This window comes from Aethalodelphis obliquidens, unplaced genomic scaffold, assembly GCF_003676395.1.
Source record: "Aethalodelphis obliquidens isolate GAN/ISIS:26980383/991018 unplaced genomic scaffold, ASM367639v1 scaffold146, whole genome shotgun sequence".
NCBI lineage: Eukaryota > Metazoa > Chordata > Mammalia > Artiodactyla > Delphinidae > Aethalodelphis > Aethalodelphis obliquidens.
Genome location: NW_020838090.1, coordinates 102,820 through 124,309, shown reverse-complemented (window position 1 = coordinate 124,309; position 21,490 = coordinate 102,820). Strand labels below are relative to the sequence as shown.

The 21,490-nt window shown below is 56.0% G+C and overlaps 2 protein-coding genes and 1 long non-coding RNA gene across 12 annotated transcripts; 2 read left to right on the top strand and 1 right to left on the bottom strand.

Moving 5' to 3' along the window:
- Positions 1-174: 174 nt before the first annotated feature.
- On the top strand, positions 175-6,990 carry LOC113616515 (uncharacterized). 2 transcript variants are annotated; one of them, XR_003431315.1, is made up of 4 exons: positions 175-530; positions 2,349-4,050; positions 4,541-4,667; positions 6,316-6,990. It is a non-coding gene; the product is annotated as an uncharacterized LOC113616515 (long non-coding RNA). The 2 variants fall into 2 exon arrangements; XR_003431314.1 differs by lacking the exon at positions 6,316-6,990 and having other exon boundaries at positions 4,541-5,000.
- A 100-nt stretch (positions 6,991-7,090) lies between these two features.
- TAFAZZIN (tafazzin, phospholipid-lysophospholipid transacylase) lies at positions 7,091-14,505 on the bottom strand. Of its 9 annotated transcripts, none has more exons than XM_027099896.1 (10): positions 14,079-14,505; positions 13,785-13,913; positions 12,716-12,761; positions 12,386-12,471; positions 9,101-9,181; positions 8,951-8,992; positions 8,694-8,756; positions 8,496-8,548; positions 8,041-8,118; positions 7,696-7,919 (listed from the first exon to the last, which is right to left on the bottom strand). In XM_027099896.1, exons 1-10 carry the CDS (start codon positions 14,185-14,187, stop codon positions 7,818-7,820), a joined length of 789 nt encoding a protein of 262 aa, XP_026955697.1. In that variant the 5' UTR covers positions 14,188-14,505; the 3' UTR covers positions 7,696-7,817. The 9 variants fall into 9 exon arrangements, with proteins under 9 accessions (XP_026955692.1, XP_026955691.1, XP_026955689.1 ...); XM_027099894.1 differs by having other exon boundaries at positions 8,041-8,226; positions 14,079-14,480; XM_027099891.1 differs by having other exon boundaries at positions 7,091-8,118.
- Positions 14,506-17,028: 2,523 nt separating this feature from the next.
- Positions 17,029-21,393, top strand: DNASE1L1 (deoxyribonuclease 1 like 1). The gene is made up of 8 exons (XM_027099898.1): positions 17,029-17,201; positions 18,263-18,437; positions 18,798-18,886; positions 18,968-19,054; positions 20,135-20,235; positions 20,370-20,482; positions 20,563-20,811; positions 20,894-21,393. Exons 1-8 carry the CDS (start codon positions 17,029-17,031, stop codon positions 21,029-21,031), a joined length of 1,125 nt encoding a protein of 374 aa, XP_026955699.1. The 3' UTR covers positions 21,032-21,393.
- Positions 21,394-21,490: the final 97 nt, after the last annotated feature.

Below are 21,490 nucleotides of genomic sequence, written 5' to 3'. Positions count from 1 at the left end.
CTCCGCCTCGAGCCGCCATTGGCCCGGGCGCAAGACCGCTTTCCAGACCCTCAGGTTATTGGACGAAGTGGATGCCACTCACAGCCGCTCCTTTTCACTGGTTGGCTGTACGTGTCTCCAGGCGCGCAAGCTCCAAGTAGGAAAGGGGGCGGAACCGAGCTCCGCCGGCTCCCACAGCCTCCTGCCCCTCTGCGGACGCCGCGGGTTCCAACCCTGCAGAAGGAGCGGGGCGGAGCGGACTCCGCTGGTTCCCACACGCACAGCTTCCCCCTTCCCTGTTTTAATCTTCTTAGTGCTTAAAGTAGCAAGAGTGGTTTCTTTTTCCTGCAGATGGACCCTCCTTTATACAGGTAGGGAGAGAAGAGGACGCCCAGGATAGGGTCCAGAGGAACGCCAGCACTTACTACGGGCAGGGAGGAGGATCCAGAAGAGAGATCGGAGAAGGAGCATCAAAGAGGAGGGGGAAACCCAGGGAAGTTTCAAGCACACCATGGTTAACAACGTCATTCTCGACTGCTGCCAGGAAGCAGGTAGGATGAGGACAGAAAACTTTCTTGTACTTAGCAACACCAGTTTGCTGAGAGCGATGTCAGTGTGAGGAAGTGGAGACACGGTATAGATTGTCCTTTCTCGAAGTTTGCCTTAAAGAGAGGAAAGAGACAGAGTGACAGCTAGAGTCAGAAGATGAGAGACACCACCTCAAATAAATTGGGAGACTTTCATCTTTTTCTGTGCCATTACAAAAATACATATTTAGTTGCGCCAGCTCCTTGCTTGTGGCATGTGGGCTCCTTAGCTGCGGCAGGCGCGCTCCTTGCTTGTGGCATGTGGGCTCCTTAGCTGCGGCAGGCGCGCTCCTTGCTTGTGGCATGTGGGCGCCTTAGCTGCAGCAGGCGCGCTCCTTGCTTGTGGCATGTGGGCTCCTTAGCTGCAGCAGGCGCGCTCCTTGCTTGTGGCATGTGGGCTCCTTAGCTGCAGCAGGCGCGCTCCTTGCTTGTGGCATGTGGGCGCCTTAGCTGCAGCAGGCGCGCTCCTTAGCTGCAGCAGGCGCGCTCCTTAGCTGCGGCAGGCGCGCTCCTTAGCTGCGGCAGGCGTGCTCCTTAGCTGCAGCAGGCGCGCTCCTTAGCTGCGGCATGTGAACTCTCAGTTGAGGCATAGCATGTGGAATCTAGTTCCCTGACCAGGGATCGAACCCCGGCCCCCTGCATTGGGAGCATGGATTCTTACCCACTGCACCACCAGGGAAGTCCCTTTCTGTGCCATTTTTCATTTCTCATATTAGTGACCATTGAAATCTAGCGGGTGAGTATATGGGTGTTCACTGTAAGCTTTTTTTGACCTTGGTACATGTACTGGGTTGAAGAGTATCCCCCTAAAAGTCATGTGTATCCAGAACTTGTAAATGTCACTTTATTTGGAAACAGGATCTTTGCAGATGTGATCAAAATAAGGTCATGCTGGATTAGGGTGGGCCCCAAATCCAGTGCCTAGTGTCCTTGTAAGAAGAGAGAAATTTAGACACAGACACACAGGGAAGAAGGCCAATTGATGATGGAGACAGAGTTTTGCAGCTGCCAACTGAGGAACTCCTGGAGCCACCAGAAGCTGGAAGAGGCAAGGAAAGATTCTTCCCTAGAGCTTTCAGAGGGAGCACAGCCCTGTTGACTTTGGACTTCTAGCTTCCAGAACTGGGAGAGAATAAATTTCCGTTGGTTTAAGCCTACCAGTTTGTGGTAATCTGTTATGGCAGCCCTGGGAAACTAACATGCTATATGTTTGATATTTTTCATAATAAAACATATAGGGAAGGACTTCCCTGGTGGTGCAGTGGTTAAGAATCTGTCTGCCAATGTAGGGGACATGGGTTCGTGCCTGGTCCGGGAAGATCCTACATGCTGCCGAACAACTAAGCCCGTGCGCCACAACTACTGAGCCTGCGCTCTAGAGCCCACAAGCCACAACTACCGAGCCCACGTGCTACAGTTACTGAAGCCCACACACCTAGAGCCCGTGCTCCGCAACAAGAGAAGCCACTGCAATGAGAAGCCCACGCACCACAACGAAGAGTAGCCCCCGCTCGCCACAACTAGAGAAAGCCCACGCGTAGCAACAAAGACCCAACGCAGCCAAAGATAAATAAATAAATAAATTTATTTAAATATATATATATAGAGAGAGAGAGAGAGGAAAGTTTGATCAGGCCCATTGCTGGCAAGGATGTCAGGAAATAGAGTCTCACCTACACAGTGGTGAGAATATCGATTGGTAGAACTTTTTGGGAGGCTAATTTGGCAGCGTCTAACAAACTAAAACGTGTCTGACCTTTAACCAAGCAGTTTCCCTCTTAGGATCCATTCAACAGAAGTACTCAGCCAAGCACAAGATGCACATACAAAGAGATCCACTGCAGCGCCGTTTGTAGTTGCAAAGATGTGGGCACTTGTGACTAGACACTGGGACACTGTGCCCCGCCACTGCTGCTGCCGCCCCTGCCCCTCAAACACCATCTCCCTGGCAGGATTCAATCTGCGTGCACACGAGAAGGGGGACGATGCTGGGAGCCGCTGCACCGTGTACACAATGACTCCCACCCAGCCCCATGGAGCTGACAGACCATCGGTCACCTGCACTTGTCTGAGAAACTGCTTATGAGATTGTAGTCATGGTTGTCACACATGTGGCTCTGACTAAGACAGTGGCAGTTGAGCTGAAGACAGGAGGTGGGCTTGGCATGGTCAGGGAGGACAGTGGCTGAAGGTGGCTCTTGGATGTCTCTGAGTTGGGGACTGGGAGATGAGATCAGTTGGGGACAGTTAAGTCTGGGTTGTTTGTGGGGCCCCCAACTGGCCATGTCCGGGCCAGCTGAGGGGAGAGGTTTGTGCTGGAGCCTTCTGTGCCCCCAAAACCCTGGGAGAGGTTGGAAGTTCTAGTGCCACGATCTGATTTGTATTTGAAAAGGCGGATCTGGCTGTGGGAGCAGAGCGGATGATAGGGATGGGAGTGCCAGCAGAAGCCAGGAGGAGGCTGTTGCCATCATCTGGGAGAAAGATGATGGGGGCCTGGCCAGGGTAATGGAGGGGCAGAGAGGGAAGGCAAAAGAGACTGCAGAGGTCACTGCCTCAGTGTTGGTGCAGGACCGAGGTTCGACCAGGTGGCATGATGGTGGGGCAAGGGCCCCAGGAGCATCTGAAGTGAGAGGTCGAAGCCAGGGCAGCCAGCGGGGGGTGGGGAAACCAGAGCTCCTCATGCTCAAGCCCTCCCCTGGCCTTGTTCTTGCTGTCACTCGCTGCCCTGGGGGTCAGTTGCATCCCCTCGGTCTGTCATTCCGTCACTCACCAAAGTCCTAGAAATCTTTCTCGGCCCAGCACCTGGGGGGGAAACAAAATGAGGACCCCCAATTGGGGCATCACAGTAAAGTCAAAGTCCTCCAGGCCCAGGACAGACCCGGCAAGGGACACGTTTTGAGAGGAAAGTTCTATAATGATGCCACAGGAGTGAAAGCTGTCGAGGGAAGGGACAGAGGCCCCAGGGATCAGAACAGTGACACAGGGTGACAAGAGGAGCCAATGGGACTTCTGTGGTGGTCCAGTAGCTAAGGCTCTGCGCTCCCAATGCAGGGGGCCCAGGTTCGACCCCGGTCAGGGAACTCGATCCCACAGGCCACTACTAAAGATCCCGCATGCTGCAACTAAAGATCCCACATGCTGCAACTAAGACCCGATGCAGCCAAATAAATAAATAAATATTAAAAAAAAAACAAACGAGGAGCCAATGGCCATGGGCAGACTTAGGAACACAAAGGGCACCATTTAAATAAAGTTTCAAGGCAAAGACTTTCTCAAAAGTGTGACCTTGCTGGCCAGCAGTCTCTTGCTCACCATCCTTAAGGGAGAAAGTCCCGTGGCTACTTTTCTTCTTCCCTCAGTTCCCAGAGGTCCCTGGAGTGGTGACCTCGAGGCTTCCTGAAGCGGTTGCTATGGGCCAGGCACTGAGTCAGACTCGGACCCTGCCCCTCAAGTTCACAATCTGATCCGGAGGAGATGCAGAATAGTGAGTCACAGCCCAGGGTGATGGATGTTCCAAAGGGGGAGACACGGGGCTGGGAGGGAGCCACAAAGGGGGGCACCACCTGAGTCTGCTTTGACCACAAGGTGACAGCTAAGCTGAGTCACTCGCTAACTGTTGACAGCGCCCACGAGCACCTTCTGTCCGGTGCTTCATTAAAACCCTTCTGGGCCCCCATCAACTCCATGTCTGCTTAAATTGTTTTAATATAATGTTGGACACATTCCAAAATATGTGTAATATCTGTGTGCTACGTAGATTACATATGTTACGTAGACACTTGTGGCCTGTGTCTTACACACGTTACACATGATGCGTTATTTTATGTGAAATATACCCACCCCAGACTCCACAGAGTGCTGCCAGGCCCTGGGCAAGCATCTGTCTCCCCCAATCCCTTTTTCCTGCCCCACGCCCAGAAGTAACGGCTACCCTGAATTTGTTGTTTATCATTCTCTCTTTTTTTCTCTTACAGGTTGACCACTTCAGTATGTCCCCCTAAACAGTCTAGTGCTCAGTCTGCTCGTCCTTGAGCTTGACGAAATGGCATCATCCTGCGCGGGGGACGCGGGTAGCATCGTGCCATCCTTGCTAGTCTGGTGGTAAGCCTTCCGCGACCCTGGTTTCACTCTTTCCTTGGTAGGTGCCGGTGCTCCCTACCGTCCCTGTTTGCCGGGAGGCTTTTCATGACCTAAGAACGCAAGATGTCTCAGGGGCCGTGGCAGACGGCACCGTCGTTCACAGTGATTCAGTCTCCCCCTTCCCTTAGGAGCACCCCTCCTTGCCCATTTCCAGGCAGGAGACACACTGGAAGAGACAGGTTCCAGGGCACCCCACCGTAGCTGGGATCCGGGGATCAGGAGACCACCAGGGTCCCTGTGGGAGTGTTACAACACCCGCACAGCAAGTGACTAGGCACTGGAACGTTGCTGCTGAAACACTGAACTCCATGCTGTGCTGGGCGTGAGACAGGTGAAGGGGCGGGAAGGGCGCCATCGCCTCACCCCTGCATCCCACATCATCTCGAGTGTGTCCCCAGGCAAGGTGGAGTCCACACCCTGAGCCTGCTCACCCAGACCACCTCTCAGCCCTCCCAGGCTTGCCTTCCCCACACACTCCTTGCCCCCCACCCCTACACTGGCCCAAAAAAGAAAAGTTGCAAAATCCAGGTGTACAGCGCAATGACTTAGCAAAGCAAACAAAAACACTCCCTTGGCATCACCAAAGTCAAGAACTCAAATGTCTACCTCCCCAAACCCCCTCATCCCCCTCCCATCACTTCCTTCTCCCTTCCACCAAAGTGACCACAAACCTGATTGTTGTGATAATCTCTTTGGTTTTTATAATTTTACCAATTGTGTCAGTCCGTCCAGGATGCTATGACAAAGTACCACAGACTGTGGCGTTTATAAACAGCAGAAATTTATTGCTCACAGTTCCCGAGGCTGGAAGTCAGAAATTAGGGTACCATCAGGGTAGGGGAAGGCCCTCTTCCGGGTTGCAGACTTCTCATTGTATCCTCACTGGTGGAAGGGGTGAGGGAACTCTCTGGAGCTTCTTTTATAAGGGCACTAATCCCATCATGAGGACCTCACCCCCATGACCTCATGACCTAAGCACCTCCCACAGGCCCCACCTACTAATACCATTAGGGGATTAGGTTTCAGTGAATTGGGTGGGGGGACACAAACATCCAGGCCATCACACGAGATAAGCAGGCATCCCTCAATATGATGATTTTGTTTTGTCTGTTTTCGGACTTTATATAAATGGAATTAATCAGTATTACATTTTGTGTCTAGATTCTGTGCTCAAAATTGGGAGGTTAGGGACTTCCATGGTGGCCCAGTAGGTAAGACTCCGCATTCCCAGTGCAGGGGGCCCGGGTTTGATCCCTGGTCGGGAAACTAGATCCCACAAGCCACAACTAAGAAGTCCGCATGCTGCAACAAAGATCCTGCGTGCTGCAACTAAGACCTGGCGCAGCCAAAATAAATATTTAAAAAAATTGGGAGGTTAATGTGAGTCATTGCATAACAGTAACATGACTGCTATTCCCCTAGGGAGATGTTCTGCCAGTCATTGAGCCCGTCTAGTGTTGAGAGACATGAGTGGTTTCCCACTTTAGCCAGCGCGGCTAGTGGTGCTGCCAACACTTGCGTATGTGCACATATACGTGCATTTCAAAGGGTATGTATATCAGGTCATAGAGTGTATGTACTGGGCTGAATTGTGTCCCCCCAAATTCAGGTCCACCTGGAACCTCAGAATGGGACTTTATTTGGAAAAAGGATCTTTGTGAGTATAATTAGTTAAGATGAGGTCATAGTGGAGTAGCGAGCCCTAATCCAGCGACTGGTGTCCTTAGAAGAAGAGGCCATACAAAGCTGGAAGCAGAGATTGGAGTGAACTTGTGTCTTCAAGCCAAGGAACACCAAGGATTGCTGGCCACCACTGGAAGCTAGGAGAGGGGCAGATCCCTCCTCAGAGCCCCCACAAGGAGCCAACCCTGCCGTTACCTTGACCTTGGACTTCTGACCTCCAGCACTGTGAGAGAATAAATCTTTTGTTGTTTTAACCCTACCAGTTTAGGGTGCTTTGTTACTGCAGTTACAGCAAACTCATACAGTACACGTATTTTCAGCTCTGCCATTGTTTCCTCTTCTATGAAGTGACTGCTCACATCAATCTTCCCGTTTTTCTATCCGATTGTTTATCCTTTTACTGATTTATAGGAGTTCTTTATTTATTCTGGGTGTGAGCCCTGCGTTAGTTACGTGTATTACAAATCTTTGGGTTTTGAAGCAAGTCCATGAACCTCGCTCTGCGTCCTTTACAGAATGAGATTAATCCCTACTTTTGCAAGGTTGTACGGGGATCATAGACAATGACAGAAGCCTTAGGCGACTGGTACAGACTGAGAGCCCATCTGGTCAAGTGCTCTCGATGTGCCCAGAGCTCTAAGGCCCAGCCTTCCTGTCCAGAGGGTCACCTCCCACCCCCACCCCTACAGGGAGGCCAGATGTAAAAGAGCACAACACAGATGCTTTATTGTTTATAAAACATGAAAACGCAGGCGCCAGGGGTTCAGGTGCTGCCAGGGAGGCCCCAGCGTGAGGGCAGGGGCCGCGTCTTGGGCCCTCGCTGCAGGCTCCATTTGGCTGGGCTCCACTTCTTCTACCTGCAGCCCAGGGCGGGCCCTGCCCGAGGGGCCCACGCCTGTGGGGAGCACGTGCAGAAGGAAGACGTGGCTGACGGCCATCCCTGAGGAAGTGGTGAGCAGCTCCTGGATCAGGGCAGGCGGGTAGAAGCCAGGCCTGGCCACTGCCCCGCTTCAACTACCCTCCCTCCAGTGCCCGGCCCTGGGAGAGAACACCTTGAAGGCAAGAAGGAAGGAGGCCGCTGCCTAAATGTCTTCCTCCCTGCGTGGCCAAGTGGGAGGAGCAGCTGAGACCCTTCTTTCAGCTGAAGAACCACAGAGGAGCTGGAACGCACACCAACTAGGAGAGGGCACCCGTTAAGGGTTCTGAACAAATCTGTCTAAAAAACCGTATCTGAGCTCAAAGCATCAGTCCATCTCCCAGCCCAGCTCTGTGCAGGGCCAGAACCCAAGGCAGCACCGATCTCCCGGCAGCTGGGACTCGGGTCCCAGAGCTGCCTCTGTCCCAGGCCTCGCCGCCCCTCCCTGTCCCCGCCCCAGTCCAAGAGGAAAGCCAGGGCAGGATCTGGGCGGGGTCTGGGCAGGGTGGCGCCTATCTCCCGGCCTGCAGGTGGTTGTGGAGCTGCTCGGCCTGGCTCTTCAGGTGCTGGAATTCCTCCTGGATGAAGTCTGTCAGGGCTTTGCGAATCTCCACCTGAGGGGAAGGACTGGGGCTGGCCTGCAGCCCTCAGGGAGCTTCGCCCAGGGTCCCTGGGAGGCCAAGGGCACTGGGATGGGCTAGGACAGCTCTGGGATGGCCTGGGGGAGAAACTCACAGCTGACTTGTTCTCTGCCCGGAGCCGCTCGAGCACAGGCAGGGCACTGAAGGGCTTCCCAATCAGCACGGTGATTTTCTGTGGGCGACAGGAGCGGGGGGTGCCCACAGCCCCAGCACCCTGGGGAGCCAGAGGCCAAGTCCTGTCCCCACCTTGCTGAGTACTCCCTCGGGTCCACTCTAACCTCTTTAAAACGAGGTGGTTGGGCTCAGTGACATCCAAGGGCCATCCCAGTCCCGGGGTCCATGCCCTAGTCATCCCATCCTGTCCTGTCCCAGTCCCAAGGCCTGCCCCTGCCCCGGCCCCGGCCTTGGTGCCAGGAAGACACCCCACCCCGCTTCACTCCATTCCCCCTGCTGCAGCCTCCTGAATCTGGCCTCAGTGGTGCTGAGTGGGAGTCATGGGGCAGATGGCAGACAGACAGATAGACGGACAAGGTCAGCAGCCCTACCCACCTGTCCAAAGCGGGGGAAGTAGGGCGGGCTGTTAGGAAGGACGTCGTTCATTCCTGTAGCACAGCAGACAGAAGGCTGGGAAGCAGGTGTGGGGTGGAGCAGGGCAGCTCGGGCACCCCCTCTCTGCCACCCAGAGGAGACCCACCCGCCAATACGAGCGAGCGAAGCCCCTTTCCCTGGGCCGCAGCCTTGGCTCACCGACATGCCACAGCGGCAGAATGACAGGATTGAGATGACATTCGGCGATCAGGCGTCCGATTCCTACCCCAGAGAGAGGCAGAAATGGTGGCATGAGTGGAGCTGCGGTGCCAGCCTGCGGCCGGGGCCACTCCTGCCTTCCCCCAGTCAAAAGCAGCTGCCCTGGGCCGGCACCTGCCCTTCCCGCCGCTCCCAACACGCTCCTCTGCCCCGCCTGCCACAGTCCAACCCAGCCGGAGGCGGCCAGCGGCTCTCACCCCACTTGAAGCGCAGGAACTCGGAGCTCATGTTCACTTTCCCTGTTGAGAGGCAGGATGGAGGTGAGGCTGGGGGCTGCCGGGCGGCGGCGGGGGGGGCAGTCCCACCCATGTTCTTGAGAGGGTCACGACCCTGCCAGCCCCACTGACCTTCTGGGAAGATGTGCACCCAGTCCCCGTGGTTGAGCTTCTCCAAAATGAAATCCATTCCCTTCTGGTAGACGCCATCTCCTGCCAAGAGACAGTCCCTCCCTTCAGTCTCCATCCTCCAGGGCCCCCCTCCGCCCTCCCTGGGCACGAAGCAGCAGCTCCCCATCCCCCAGCGGGCGGCCCACACGGACACCTTCCCAGGCCAGTCCCTCGGGCCTGCTCGGCTGCCTCCCTGATTGGGCTCCTGAAGCTTTAGGGTGAGCCACCCCTGGGGCGAGCCTGCCATTTGCTGCCTCTGGCCCAGTGTGTGCGTGATTTCCAGCCTCACCTGGGCCCCAGATTCTGGACAGCGACCCTGTCCCCGGGGTCTCTGCCAGGCCAGTTCCCGCAGCCACTCCTCACAGGCCCCCCAGCCCTTCCTGAGCCCTCAGCCTCTGCTGGCCCTGCCTCCTGCTGGCCCCTTCCTTGAAAGGCTCCCCCTGAAAACTAGACTCACCCTCAGCCAGGCCTCTCGGGAACGGGAGAATGTTTGACGGAACACAGTGTCACTGAGAGTTGGGGAAAACTCAAACCTGCTACATGGAAAACAGCAGGGTTGAGCCGCCCCCGGTGCTAGCAACACTTGCCTTAGAGTTTCCCTGAGACCACGACACTGGACCCAGGTGGCCCGGCGGTCAGCAACAACACAGACATGAATGCCCAATGCCGCGTGCTGGCTCCTGACCTGGAGGCACGTGGGGGCAATCTGTACCCACGCACAGTGGAGCCTCACTCGTCAACCTTGTCCGTAGAGTGGACAGAGACAGAGAAGGGGGGAGGTTGAAGAAGCGGGGTAAATATCCTTATGTTATCAAGTAAGGAGTAGAGAGCCGCAGCACAAAGAGGGAGAGAGACAGACAGACTGACACCAGGACTCTTTGGGCCAATGCACTAAGAAATGGACTTTCAACCTGTTCTCTGCAAGGCGGAGTCTTTGGAAGGTGCTAGATAGGGATCCAGGAGCCTCAACCCAACCCAAATGGGAACCCGGCCCGGCAGCTCCCTTAGGGGCTGGAGCTGGGGAGCAGTCACCCACTGCAGTTTCTCAGGGCGTCGCAGCTGAGAGCAGCAGTTTCCCTACCTGGGCTCGCATTAGCCGGTAGGGGTGGGCTGCAGGGGCGCAACCGAGCCATCCAGCTTGGAATCAAAATTTACAAAGACCGTGCTTTGGGAGCAACACTTCATAATGTTTAGCTTTTGCAAATGCTACTTCTACGCACTTGTATAGCTTGTGCAAGATCACTCCGACACTTCACGTCCTATCACAAGGCCTATGCTTGGGGGGCAAGGGGAATTTTCTGGAACACAGAAGCAACATATGCCAGATACTTCCTTTGCTTCAATACGTGTTGTTAGATCTTTGCTGCACGTCAAATGCGTTTGAGAAACAGCTTGTCCCTGCCCACTTTCTCTCACCAGAAGGTGCTTAGGATTAAGATTTCACTTGCTGCTTTTATTGTGCAATAAAACTTAGATGCGGGTCAAAAAGCAGAATGAGACTAGAAGTGGACACGGAAGGCCTCTGAGGTTGCAGAGAGGAGGAACTGAGACTCAGGGACGGGCTGCCTGCGCAGAGTCGCCGTCTCTCAGAGCAGTGCACTTGCCATGACACTGTAGCCTCTGCTTGTGTTTCAGTGAAAGGAAGCCGCCTCCAAAAGCACCAAAAACAGAAAGTGTTCCAGGTGGCTATCTCTGGGGAGTAACTAGGTCTGCGGCTCTGGAGGGTGGGTGGGCGCTGCAGCTTTTCATTAAAGAACCTTGTTTATTATCTGAGGTTACTTTATTGGATTTTACCATGTTTTACTTCCATCTACTAGAAATAAGATTTCCCTGACCTCCAACGCCCTTTGGTTACTTCCCCTTCACAACCCAACCTCTGGGAGGAGTGGCCAACCCCCACCCCCCATCTACCCCACGCCCTGCCCCGAAGCTCCTGTGGCCGTCAGTCCAGAGAAGTGGCTTCTCCAGGGTCACCAGAGGCTTCCACAGTACCGAGGGGCCCTGTTTTGCTTCTTTCCTCTCTGGCCACTGCTCTCTGCTGTCTTGGTGGCTCGTATCTCCTTCTGTGCTGAGGTGCTGTCCTGGGGCCCTGCTCTCTCCGTGCTCTCCCCGTCTACGATCTCACTTCTATGTTTGTGACTTTGTTTGCGGTTGAGTTCCCGGTATCTTTATTCCCAAGCGTTTTTTCGAGCTCCAGAGCTGCGCATCTCACTGTCTCTGGACCGTTCCCTCCTCAGGTGACAGGCTCCTCTCAACCACCATGCTGCCTTCCCCTAGTCCCATCCTCCCAGTGGCTCATCATTACCAGACATCACCTAGTGTCATCTTTGCGTTTTCTTTTCCTCGCCCCCTCCTACACCCAACCTATCAAGTCCTGTCCACTCCGGCTCCAGAGCGTATCCCAAAGCCGTCTCGTCTCTGCTCTCTGTGGTGACCCCCAGAGGCCCAGCTACAATCCTCGACCCCGCTTCTGCCCTCCAGGCACACTGCAGCCGGGGGCTCTCTCTCTAACCACACTCGAAAGCCCTGTCACTACCCTGATGAGAAAGCAGAGCCCAAATTCTTCACATGATTGTTCCAGAACCTTCACTTTCAGCCTGCAATGCACATTTTCTACCTTTATCACGTACCTCTCCAGTGTCTGCTACATGCTTCCCGTGTCTAGGATGCCTTTCCTTTCATACTCTCCCTGGAAAAATCCTGCTTCCCCAGAGGGAAAAGCAACCTGGATTTGAATCCTGGCTTTGCCACCTCTTGCCCTGTGACCCTGGGCCAGCACCTTTATCCCTCTGAGTCCCCTTATCTGGAGAAGGGGATGAAAATGGGCCCTACCTCCGGAAGCTCTTGAGAGGTGCTGATTAATCACTCAACATCACACCCCTCACCCTACGGCACACGCCACCACCATCACACACTGATGACACCACACTGCCATCAGTGAGTCTCTCTCAGCAACGTCCTCAAGAGAAGGAACCGTGGATAACGCCTCGTCCACGTCTAACATCGGAGCCGGAGGCACACGATCCTCAGGCAGTCGCAGGGAATGCAGTGCGCTCCAAGAAGCCACTGCCACCCCTCCTGCCGCAGGATGAAGCTGGGCCTCACGCGAGTGAGGCAGTGGCCCCCGGCTCCCTGGCTGCCTGGCCCACCAGGGTCCCTCTACTCCCAGCACTGCCAAGCCAGAGGCATGGACCACCAGTCTCCCGGCCCCAAGGGAGGCCAGAGAAGCCCCCAGAAGCACCTCACCTCGGCACACGGGCACGCACTTGCCCAAGCTGAAGAAGTGGGAATGCAGCTCCTTGGTGAAGCAGATGTCTGCGGCCGCGGGGGTCCTGGAGCGGGGACAGACGTGGTCACCGCGGCCTCCCCTGCACCCTGCTTCTCTGCCCTGCCCCCAGCGTGAGGCCTGACATCGTGGGCAGTGCAGAATGGAGGCACAGGAGTGCCTGCGGGGCCCCACCCCGTGCCCTGCCTGGACTGCTGGAGGCTCCTCCAGGGCACAGTAGGGGGAGGGCAGACCTGGGCAGAGATGGGTGAAGCCTGCCGGCCCACCACGAGGGGCCCACTGCTCCTCACCAACGCATCAACTTCAGGTTCCAGATGTGGCGGAGTTTCAGGATCCCTGGAGAAGGAGAGGAAAGACTTCATGCCCCAACTTACCTTGTACCTAGGGGGCGCCGATTTCTGTCATCCTGTTTTGGGGAATGAGGGACATGGACAGCAGTACTACCATTTCCCTATGGCCCAAAGTGGCATCTTCCCGACCCTTGGGCTGGACCCCCAAGTTCTCCCGGGCCCCTCCCTCTCTCCCACCCCGTATGTCTTATTAGTCACCACAGCTGGTCTGCCTACCTCCCCGATACATTCTGATGCTGCCTATTCTTCTACCCATTTCCCCACTGTCACTGCCGCCACCTTGGTCCAGGTTACTGGATGGCTCTAGAGCCTCCTTCCTGGTCTCCTGGAATCTGCCTGTGGCACCCTGCAGGCCATGCTCTGGCCGGCGGCAAGGGTGAGCTATGAAAGGCTCTGATTTGACCAAATGGCTTCCCACGAGCTCTAGCTCCTAGTCTATAACCTCCTGAGTCCAGCAGTGGGAGCCCCGGGCACCCCTGTACCCAGCCATCTGGGTTGCTGGAGCCCAGCCACTCCCTGTGAAGTCAGCAGAGCAGGAACTTCTAGGTGGGGAAGCGGGCTCCCCAGCGAGGCTGGTGGAAGGCTACAAACCCAGCCTGGGGCAACGCTGGAAACAGGACCCAGGTCTTCCAGCCCCTAGCCCAGAGTTTCCTTGACAGGACACTCTGTGGTCCTCAGGTTTGTTCCCAAGGCTCTTTGGAACCGTCAACAGTTTAGAGAATGGAGGGTCTGACACATTGGGCCTGATACGTCAGAGTAAAGAAGCTGTCAGACCTTGCCCTACGTCCATTCCCTCCAAATACCTGAGGCGCTCTCCAAATTACACTCCCTAGGAGGATGCTGAAGGGGCCACAAATCAAACTTCCATCCCTGGAGCAGGACAGCCCAGCAACAGGAGTGCCAGAGCTATGCGAAGCAGCCCGTGAGGAGTGAGTTTGTTCTGCTTGTGTTTGGCCCTGTCCCAGGTTCCCTCCTTGCTTCCCCAAACCCAGCACACTGGCCCGTGTACCCCAGAGGTGAGGGTCATCCATGCAGGACTGGTGATTGGACACCGTGATGAGGGGTGTGGCTGGGCCTCGGTTCTCGATGAGCTCGTACAGAACCTCCTTGTTGTGCACGGTGAGGTGGTTCATGTACTCTGGCGGGAGAGCGGGAGGGTCGGGATCTTTGCTTTCTTTCCGGGGAGCCCAGAGCTCCCCCCCCGCCCAAGCCAGCCCCTGCCAGCGCCCCCAACCCCGAACCCCAACTCTGGTTGGGCGTGGAGACCCGTGGCCAACCCTGCCTCGGCTTTGGGTCCACTCACTGGTCCAGAAGCAGCTGTAGGTGCCCACCAAGCCCATGACGACGCTGCTGGCCAGGGTCCAGGTGAGCGGCGGCACCGCGGGGAACGGCCATTTCACATGTAGGGGCATCTCCCCGCCCCGACCGAGCTTCCCCCACCGCCCCCGGCGGCCCGGCGCTCCCCCTGCCCTGGGGCAGGCTGTGGGGCTACTCTAGGTCTGTGTCCTCAACCGCTCGGGGGATGGGTCCCTAACAGGCCCGCGCCACAGACGGGCGCCGCGGCTCGGCGCGACAGGGGACTCGACCAAGGTCACCTAGTAGGTCAGGCCAGAACCGGGCCCATCCCCGATCTCTCGCCACACACTAGCCGCCCTGGAGCCAGGAGATGGGGTGCGCACTGAGAACCTAGCGCAGACGGGAGAAGCAGCCGCGAAGCCCCCGCACCCGCCGGAAAGCGAGCCTGCGACGGCGCCGGGCTCTACCGCCGTCTGTCGCAAAACGCGCTCGGGCCGCTTGACGGCAGCGGGGGCGGGCCCGCGGGCCCCGTGGCCCCGCCCCGCTCCGGAGCAGCGCGGATTTGAGGCCGCCCACCGGCTGCAGGTCCATTTTGTCTCATTAGTTCCTCCCCGGTGAACTCTCCGAGAGTAACATGGGCTGCGCAGCACGATTACCTGACACCACACAAAATCGGGGCTGGCTTCCCTGGTGGTGCAGTGGTTAAGAGTCTGCTTGCCAATGCAGGGGACACGGATTTGAGCCCTGGTCAGGGAAGACCCCACATGCCGCGGTGCTAGCAGCTAAGCCCACGTGCTACAACTATTGAAGCCCACGCGCCTAGAGCCCGTGCTCCGCAACAAGAGAAGCTACTGCAATGAGAAAACCGTGCACTGCGCACAGCAATGAAGACCCAATGCAACCAAAAATAAATAAATAAATTTATTTTAAAAAAAAGATCGGGGCTGGCGGAGCACTTTTACTTTAGTTTCTTTCCCCCTTTGTTTTCATTAATTTCATATAACACGGAATTAACCATTTTATAGTATTTTATAGCATTTTATATTACATTATTTTATGTATGTAACATATGTAATGTTAAACGTTATGTATTGTATATGTTACATTATGTAACTTTACATAATTAGCTACATACAACTTTTTTTTTTTTTTTTTTTCAGTACGCGGGCCTCTCACTGTTGTGGCCTCTCCCGCTGCGGAGCACAGGCTCCGGATGCGCAGGCTCAGCGGCCATGGCTCACGGGCCTAGCCGCCCCGCGGCACGTGGGATCTTCCCAGACCGGGGCACGAACCCGTGTCCCCTGCATTGGCAGGCGATTCTTAACCACTGTGCCACCAGGGAAGCCCTACAACTTTATATAATCACAATATTACAGAATTGTACTATACTAATGTATGTATGTAATATAATGTAACGTGTGATGCAATATGTAATATATAGCAGCATATAACATACAATAGGAAATACTATATATATTACAGTATTTTATATCGTTTAGTATACCCACAGTGTTGTCAACCACCACCTCTAACTAGGTCCAAACATGTTCATCACCCCAAAAAGAAAGCCCTGTAGGCGTTAAGCAGTCTATTTTTTATTTTTAAAGCAAAGTATAATTTTACTGATTAAAAAATATTTTTCCCGGGAATTCCCTGGCGGTCCAGTGGTTAGGACTCGGCGCTCTCACTGCCGAGGGCCTGGGTTCAATCCCTGCTCCGGAACTAAGATCCAGCAAGACGCGGAAAAAAAAAAAATTCCCAGTCTTCGGCTCATCCCCACCCCCAATCCATTAGCACGTAGGTCCTGCCAACGGGGACATTGCCCCGAAGACCGCACTACAACCATTCAGTAAGGACCCATCGGCCGCCCGCAGACACCGCCTGAGTCCCCCACTTGTCCCAGCAGCGACAGTGCAGGACCCCCACGGGGCACTGAGCTGCCAGCGCTCTAATCTCTCAGGTACAGTTTTTTAGTCCGCCCTCGGCTTCCACCACCATGGCCAGTTCCTGCGCCGACTGTCGCTCGCTTTCGGTATTCAGAGCGCTCAGGAGTGCGCAGCCACACCGGGCCCGGCCCGAGGACTTGGCGATAAGGCCCTTGTCCTCGGGGGTGCCCAGGCTCGCCGCGGAGCTTCCCTTTTTCAGGCACGCGCTCCAGCTCTGGAGTCTTCCCCACCGTATCCTTCCTGCAGGCGGCCGGGGACGGGGGCTGAGCGCCGGGCCTGGGAGAGCACAGAACAGAGTCTGCGCTCGGGCGCCCGCAGCTCCTCGCTACGCGCCCTGGGCACAGGAAAAACTCTGACTCACAGCACGGTCATCTGCTCAAACCCTCCCCCGCCTTTACCTCCGCTAGCGCCCTGTCCCACCCGGGCGGCGAAGGCGGGGTCTGGTGGGAAAGTGGGCGGCCAGGTCCAAGCCAGGCCAGCTGCCCAACCTCCCGGCGGCCTCCGGGGTGGAGCCAGGGCCGGGCCCGCCCACCGGGAAGGGTGGGGCTGCCGAGCCCGCCCTGACGGGTGGGGAGAGTTGAGAGTCTGTTTCTCTTTTTTCGTCTACGGTCCCTGCCCAGGCAGACGTTGTGATTCCGTGGGGAGTCGCGATCCGCTCACAGCACAGGAAGGTGGTGTGGAGACGACCCGTTCTGCACAGGTATGGGAGCCCTCTGGCCAGAGGGAAGAAGGAAATTGCCCCCAGCCTGTGAGGGAAGGCGAGAGGGGAAGGGAATCCCAGGGCTGGGGCTAAGGGCTGGTGTTGGGAGCCCGGACCGACTTTGGGCTGAGGCCAGGAACTCTCTAGTTCTTTTCCTCCGCCCATCTGGGAGCCCCTGGCCCCAGAGCCTCCAAGCCTGCCCTTGCCAGCCCAGGGCTGCCTAAAGGCCTACATACATCCCAGAATAGATACCAGGGCAGGGGACCCAAACTAGCATGAATGACAGAGCAGGTGGCTAGGGAGAAACAGGCATGGAGCCCCGGCAGGCAGAAAGTGAAACCAAGGGGGAAGGTGACAAGGCAACAGAGAAAAGCAGGCAGACAGAAGTAGAGGGACTTACGTCGCTGTATGAGGGCAACACCAACAGGGAGTTGAGCAAGGGCCTGAGCCCGAAAGACACTCAGGAAGAGGGGTGCTCCAGCTGGTAAGATGAACAAGTAGGGCTCACCAGTAGTGGAGGGGATGGGGAGAGGGGCTCCATCACACACTGCAGTGTGGTGAGTTGGTGTGTCCGAGATCATTCTAAATGCATACGCCCTTGAATCCAGCAATTATACTGCTGGGAGTTTGTCTTAAGCATAATGTCTGCCAAGTGAGGAGACAGAGATGCACGAAGATGGTCCTTCTAGTTGCTAATGGCAGTGAAAAGTTGGAATCAACTCTAAGGTTGAACCCTTGTGAACTGCTGGTGGGAATGTAAGATGCGGCAGCCACTGTGGAAAATAGTATGGCGGTTCCTCAAAAAAGTTAAATATAGGATTACCATATGTTCCAGCAATTTCACTTCTAGGTATCTAACCAAAAGGATTGAAAGCAGGAACTTGAAGAGATATCTGTACACTCATGTTCACAGTAGCAGTATTGACAGTAGCCAAAAAGTGGAAGCAACCCAGCGTCCATGGATAGGTGAATAGATGAACAAAACGTGGTCCATCCATACAGTGGAATGTTATTTAGAATTTACAAGGAAGGACATTCTGACATGGATAAAATGAGCACATTATGATCAGTGAGATCAAACGGTCACAGACAGGCAGATACTGTATGACTCCACTTGTATGAGCTGCTTAGAGTCAGGCAGATTCCTAGAGACAGAAAGTAGGATGGGGGCGGGGCACGGGCTGGGGGAGGGGATGTGGGGGCTAGTGTCAAATGGGGACAGGGTTTCAGTTTGGGAAGATGGAAGAGTTCTGGGGATGGATGGTGGGGATGGCTGCACAACAATGTGAAGGTGCTTCATGCCACTGAACTTCAAAATGGTTAAGATGGTGAACGTGATGCTACGTGTATTTGACCGCAGTTAAAAAGAACAAGACTGAACCATACATGCTGATGTGGGAAGGTGTCCACAAGAAAGGCAGGAAATGTGTGATGCTGGCAGCTCTGGGAGGCTGGTGCTGGGCAGCAGCAGGACGGCATCGCTTTCTCTGTCGCATTTTACCATGTCCTTCTGGAACTAGAATTGAGCCCAACTGGGACCTGAACCTGGAGCAACCTGGATTCCTCTGGAGGGTTCCAGAAGCCCATACACGGCCATGCACTGCTTCTGCTCCTCCTCCTGGCTGGTGGGGCTGACACCTTTCACATCTGTGCTTTTAACACCCAGCGGCTGACGCTCAGCAAGGTGGCCAGGGAGCCTGTGCTGGACACCTTAGTTCAGGTAGGTTCATCACTGCAGAGAAGCTGTGCCCCTAAGGACCATGGCCCAAAGCCCCCTAGCCCTACCTGACCAGGGGCATGTGCCAGAGAAGAGGGGACATCAGGAGACATGGTGTGGAGACATGGAGCACCTTCCTTCCCTGTCACTGGCCTCAGTCTCCTCCTCCATAAAGTGGGTGTGGTGTTGGTGGAGATGGCGTTCAGTCTTCTCCCGGGTCCCTTCTAGCCTCGCTGCTCTGTTTGGCCTGCAGCCAGCGTGTCGTGCCACTCTTGGCCGCGCTGGTGCCGGGCCCCCAGGGATACCACCCCTCTCCCAGGGTGGCTGGCACTGAGTGGGGCTGGCCTTCCTGGTGTCCTGCAGATCCTGGCTCGCTGTGACATCACAGTGCTGCAGGAGGTGGTGGACTCTACTGGCAGTGCCATCCCACTCCTGCTTCGAGAACTCAATCGGTGAGGAGGGCTCTGTGGGTCTAAACTGGGGGCCCCACAGAGCCTCAGGGCCACTGACCCGAGGTTCCCCTTTCCTGGCAGATTTGATGACTCTGGGCCCTACAGCTTCCTGAGCAGCCACCTGCTGGGGCGTGGCACGTACAAGGAGAAATACGTGTATATCTACCGGTGAGTGCAGATGGTGACCGGGGCGGTCTGGACACTTGGCCCGGTGTGCGGCGGCGCAGTAGCCCCAAGGGTGGCCCTCACCTCCGCATCACCCTTTTTCTCCTCAGTGGTTTTACCCTGGGGTCTTCTTGTCCTCTACCCCAGACAGCTTTAGTGCCCACGTGTCCCTCCAGCGGGTGGCCGTCCTTCTGCAAGTACAGAAGTGGGGCCCCCCGCCTCTCTCCTGTGGAAGCCACAGGGGCTCGGGGTGAGGCTGGCTCCCTCTTTGGGAGTGACTGGTTGCAGCTTCTGGGAAGAGGCTCACCAGGGGCCTGTCGTGGGTCCTGGGCAGACCCAGTTTCCAGAAACAGCCCTAAGTCCCTGGGAGGATAGCCTGGGGCGGGGGTCAGGATTGAGAGGGCAAGGGTGGCAGTCAGGGAAGGAGACCTGTTCCTATATATAGATGAAATTACATAATGTCTAGAATTCACTCCAAAATGATGGGGGAACAGAGACACGCCCATACAGTAGCACCGCTCATAACAATCTCAAAGTGGAAATGATCCGAGTGTCCGTCAGCTGATGAACAGATAAACAAAAGGCGGTCTCTCCACGTAGTAGGATATCATTCAGCCTAAGAAGGAAGGAAGTCTGAGCCAGGCTGCAGCCTGGATGAACCTGAAACATGTGCTGAGGGAAAGAACCAGACACAGAAGACTATGTATTATTGGATTCCGTTCACATGAAATGTCCGGCAGAGGCGATGTACAGAGACAAGACAGATCAGGGGCTGCCAGGGGCTGGCGGGGAGGGGAACGGGAACTGCTCATGGGCGAGGTTTCTTTGGGGTGATAAGAATGTTCTAAAATTGATTGTGGGGATGGTTGCACCACCTTGTGAATGTACTGAATGCCACTGTATCGTGCATTTTACACAGGTGAGTTTTACGATGTGCAAATTAATATCTCAATCTAAAAGAAGTTCTAGAAAGAAAGGCTAGGCAGGCTGTGCTCACATGAAATGGAGCTGCTGGTGGAGGGCTGCCCCCTGAGTGCCAGGTCTGATGTGAGCACTTGCAAACTGAAACCAGTGGTCCACCAGGTCACACAGGGCGCAGGTCCTGGATTCCTACGTGTACGACGATCAGAATGACCTCTTTGCCCGGGAGCCCTTTGTGTGCCGGTTCTCTTTGCCCAGCAAGGGTAGGTAGGGATGAAGGGTGGCCCCCTATGAGGGAGCAGGAATGGGGGTCTGATGGGTTCTACGGGGCCCTGGGGGGACTGGGCAGAGGAGGGCCAGGAGTGGCTGGGAGCCCTCTGTCCCCGGGGCCTTGCAGTCCTTCCCAGCCTGGTGCTGGTCCCACTGCACACCACGCCGAAGGCCGTAGAGACGGAGCTCAACGCCCTGTACCACGTGTTTCTGGACGCCTCCCAGCGCTGGCAGAGCGAGGTAGGGCTGGGCCAATTGTATGGGAGGGAGGGGGACAGGACGGCCAGGTGGCCAGGCCCGACTGCTGCTTCCCTCTCCAGGACGTGATCCTGCTTGGGGACTTCAACGCTGACTGTGCTTCACTGACCAAAAAGCGCCTGGATGACCTAGTCCTTCGGACTCAGGCTGGCTTCCACTGGGCCATCCCTGATGGCGTGGACACCACGGTGCGGGCCAGCACCCACTGCACCTACGACCGCATAGTGCTACACGGGGAGCATCTGCAGAGCATGCTGCGCGGCGCAGCCGCCTTCGACTTCCCCCAGAGCCTCGGGCTCACCGAGGAGGAGGTAAAGGGGTGAGGCAGGAACGGGCTCGTGGAGAAGCCCCTAGGCCCCGAGACTGACGCTTTGTCCCGCTGCCCACCCCCAGGCCCTCAACATCAGCGATCACTACCCCGTGGAGGTGGAGCTGAGCTGCGCGGTGCACGGGGCCCAGACCCTCAGCCTGGCCGCTCTGTTACCGTCACTGCTGCTGCTCCTGTCCCCCCAGCTGGGCCTGGTGGCCTGAAGCCACCGCATGCCAGCTGCCCAGTTGCGAGGACTATGCCGTTTTCTGGACTCAACCCCCCCGTTCTATCCTGCCCTGCCACTCCTCTATGCCCTGCCACTCCTCTATGCCCTGCCACTCCTCTATGTGCCTTTGCTTTGGCCTGTGCTTGGCATGAGAATGTGGAAGAGGAAGGCAGGAGCCCTGAAGCTGGAACCACGCCACTCTAAGCCCAGGTAGTGTCAGGAGTGAGGACAAAAGGCAGGCTCCAGGGCTGGGGTGGGGGAACGAAAATCCCCCATGCTGCAACGAAGATCCCACGAGTCACAACTAAGACCCCGATGCAGCCAAATAAATAAATATTTATTGTATGCCAAGACCACGCTGAGAACAGAAAGCTCGATTGCAGGGATATTACGTGTGTAGCAGACATGGCAAAGGGACACACACACACACACACACACACACACACACACACAC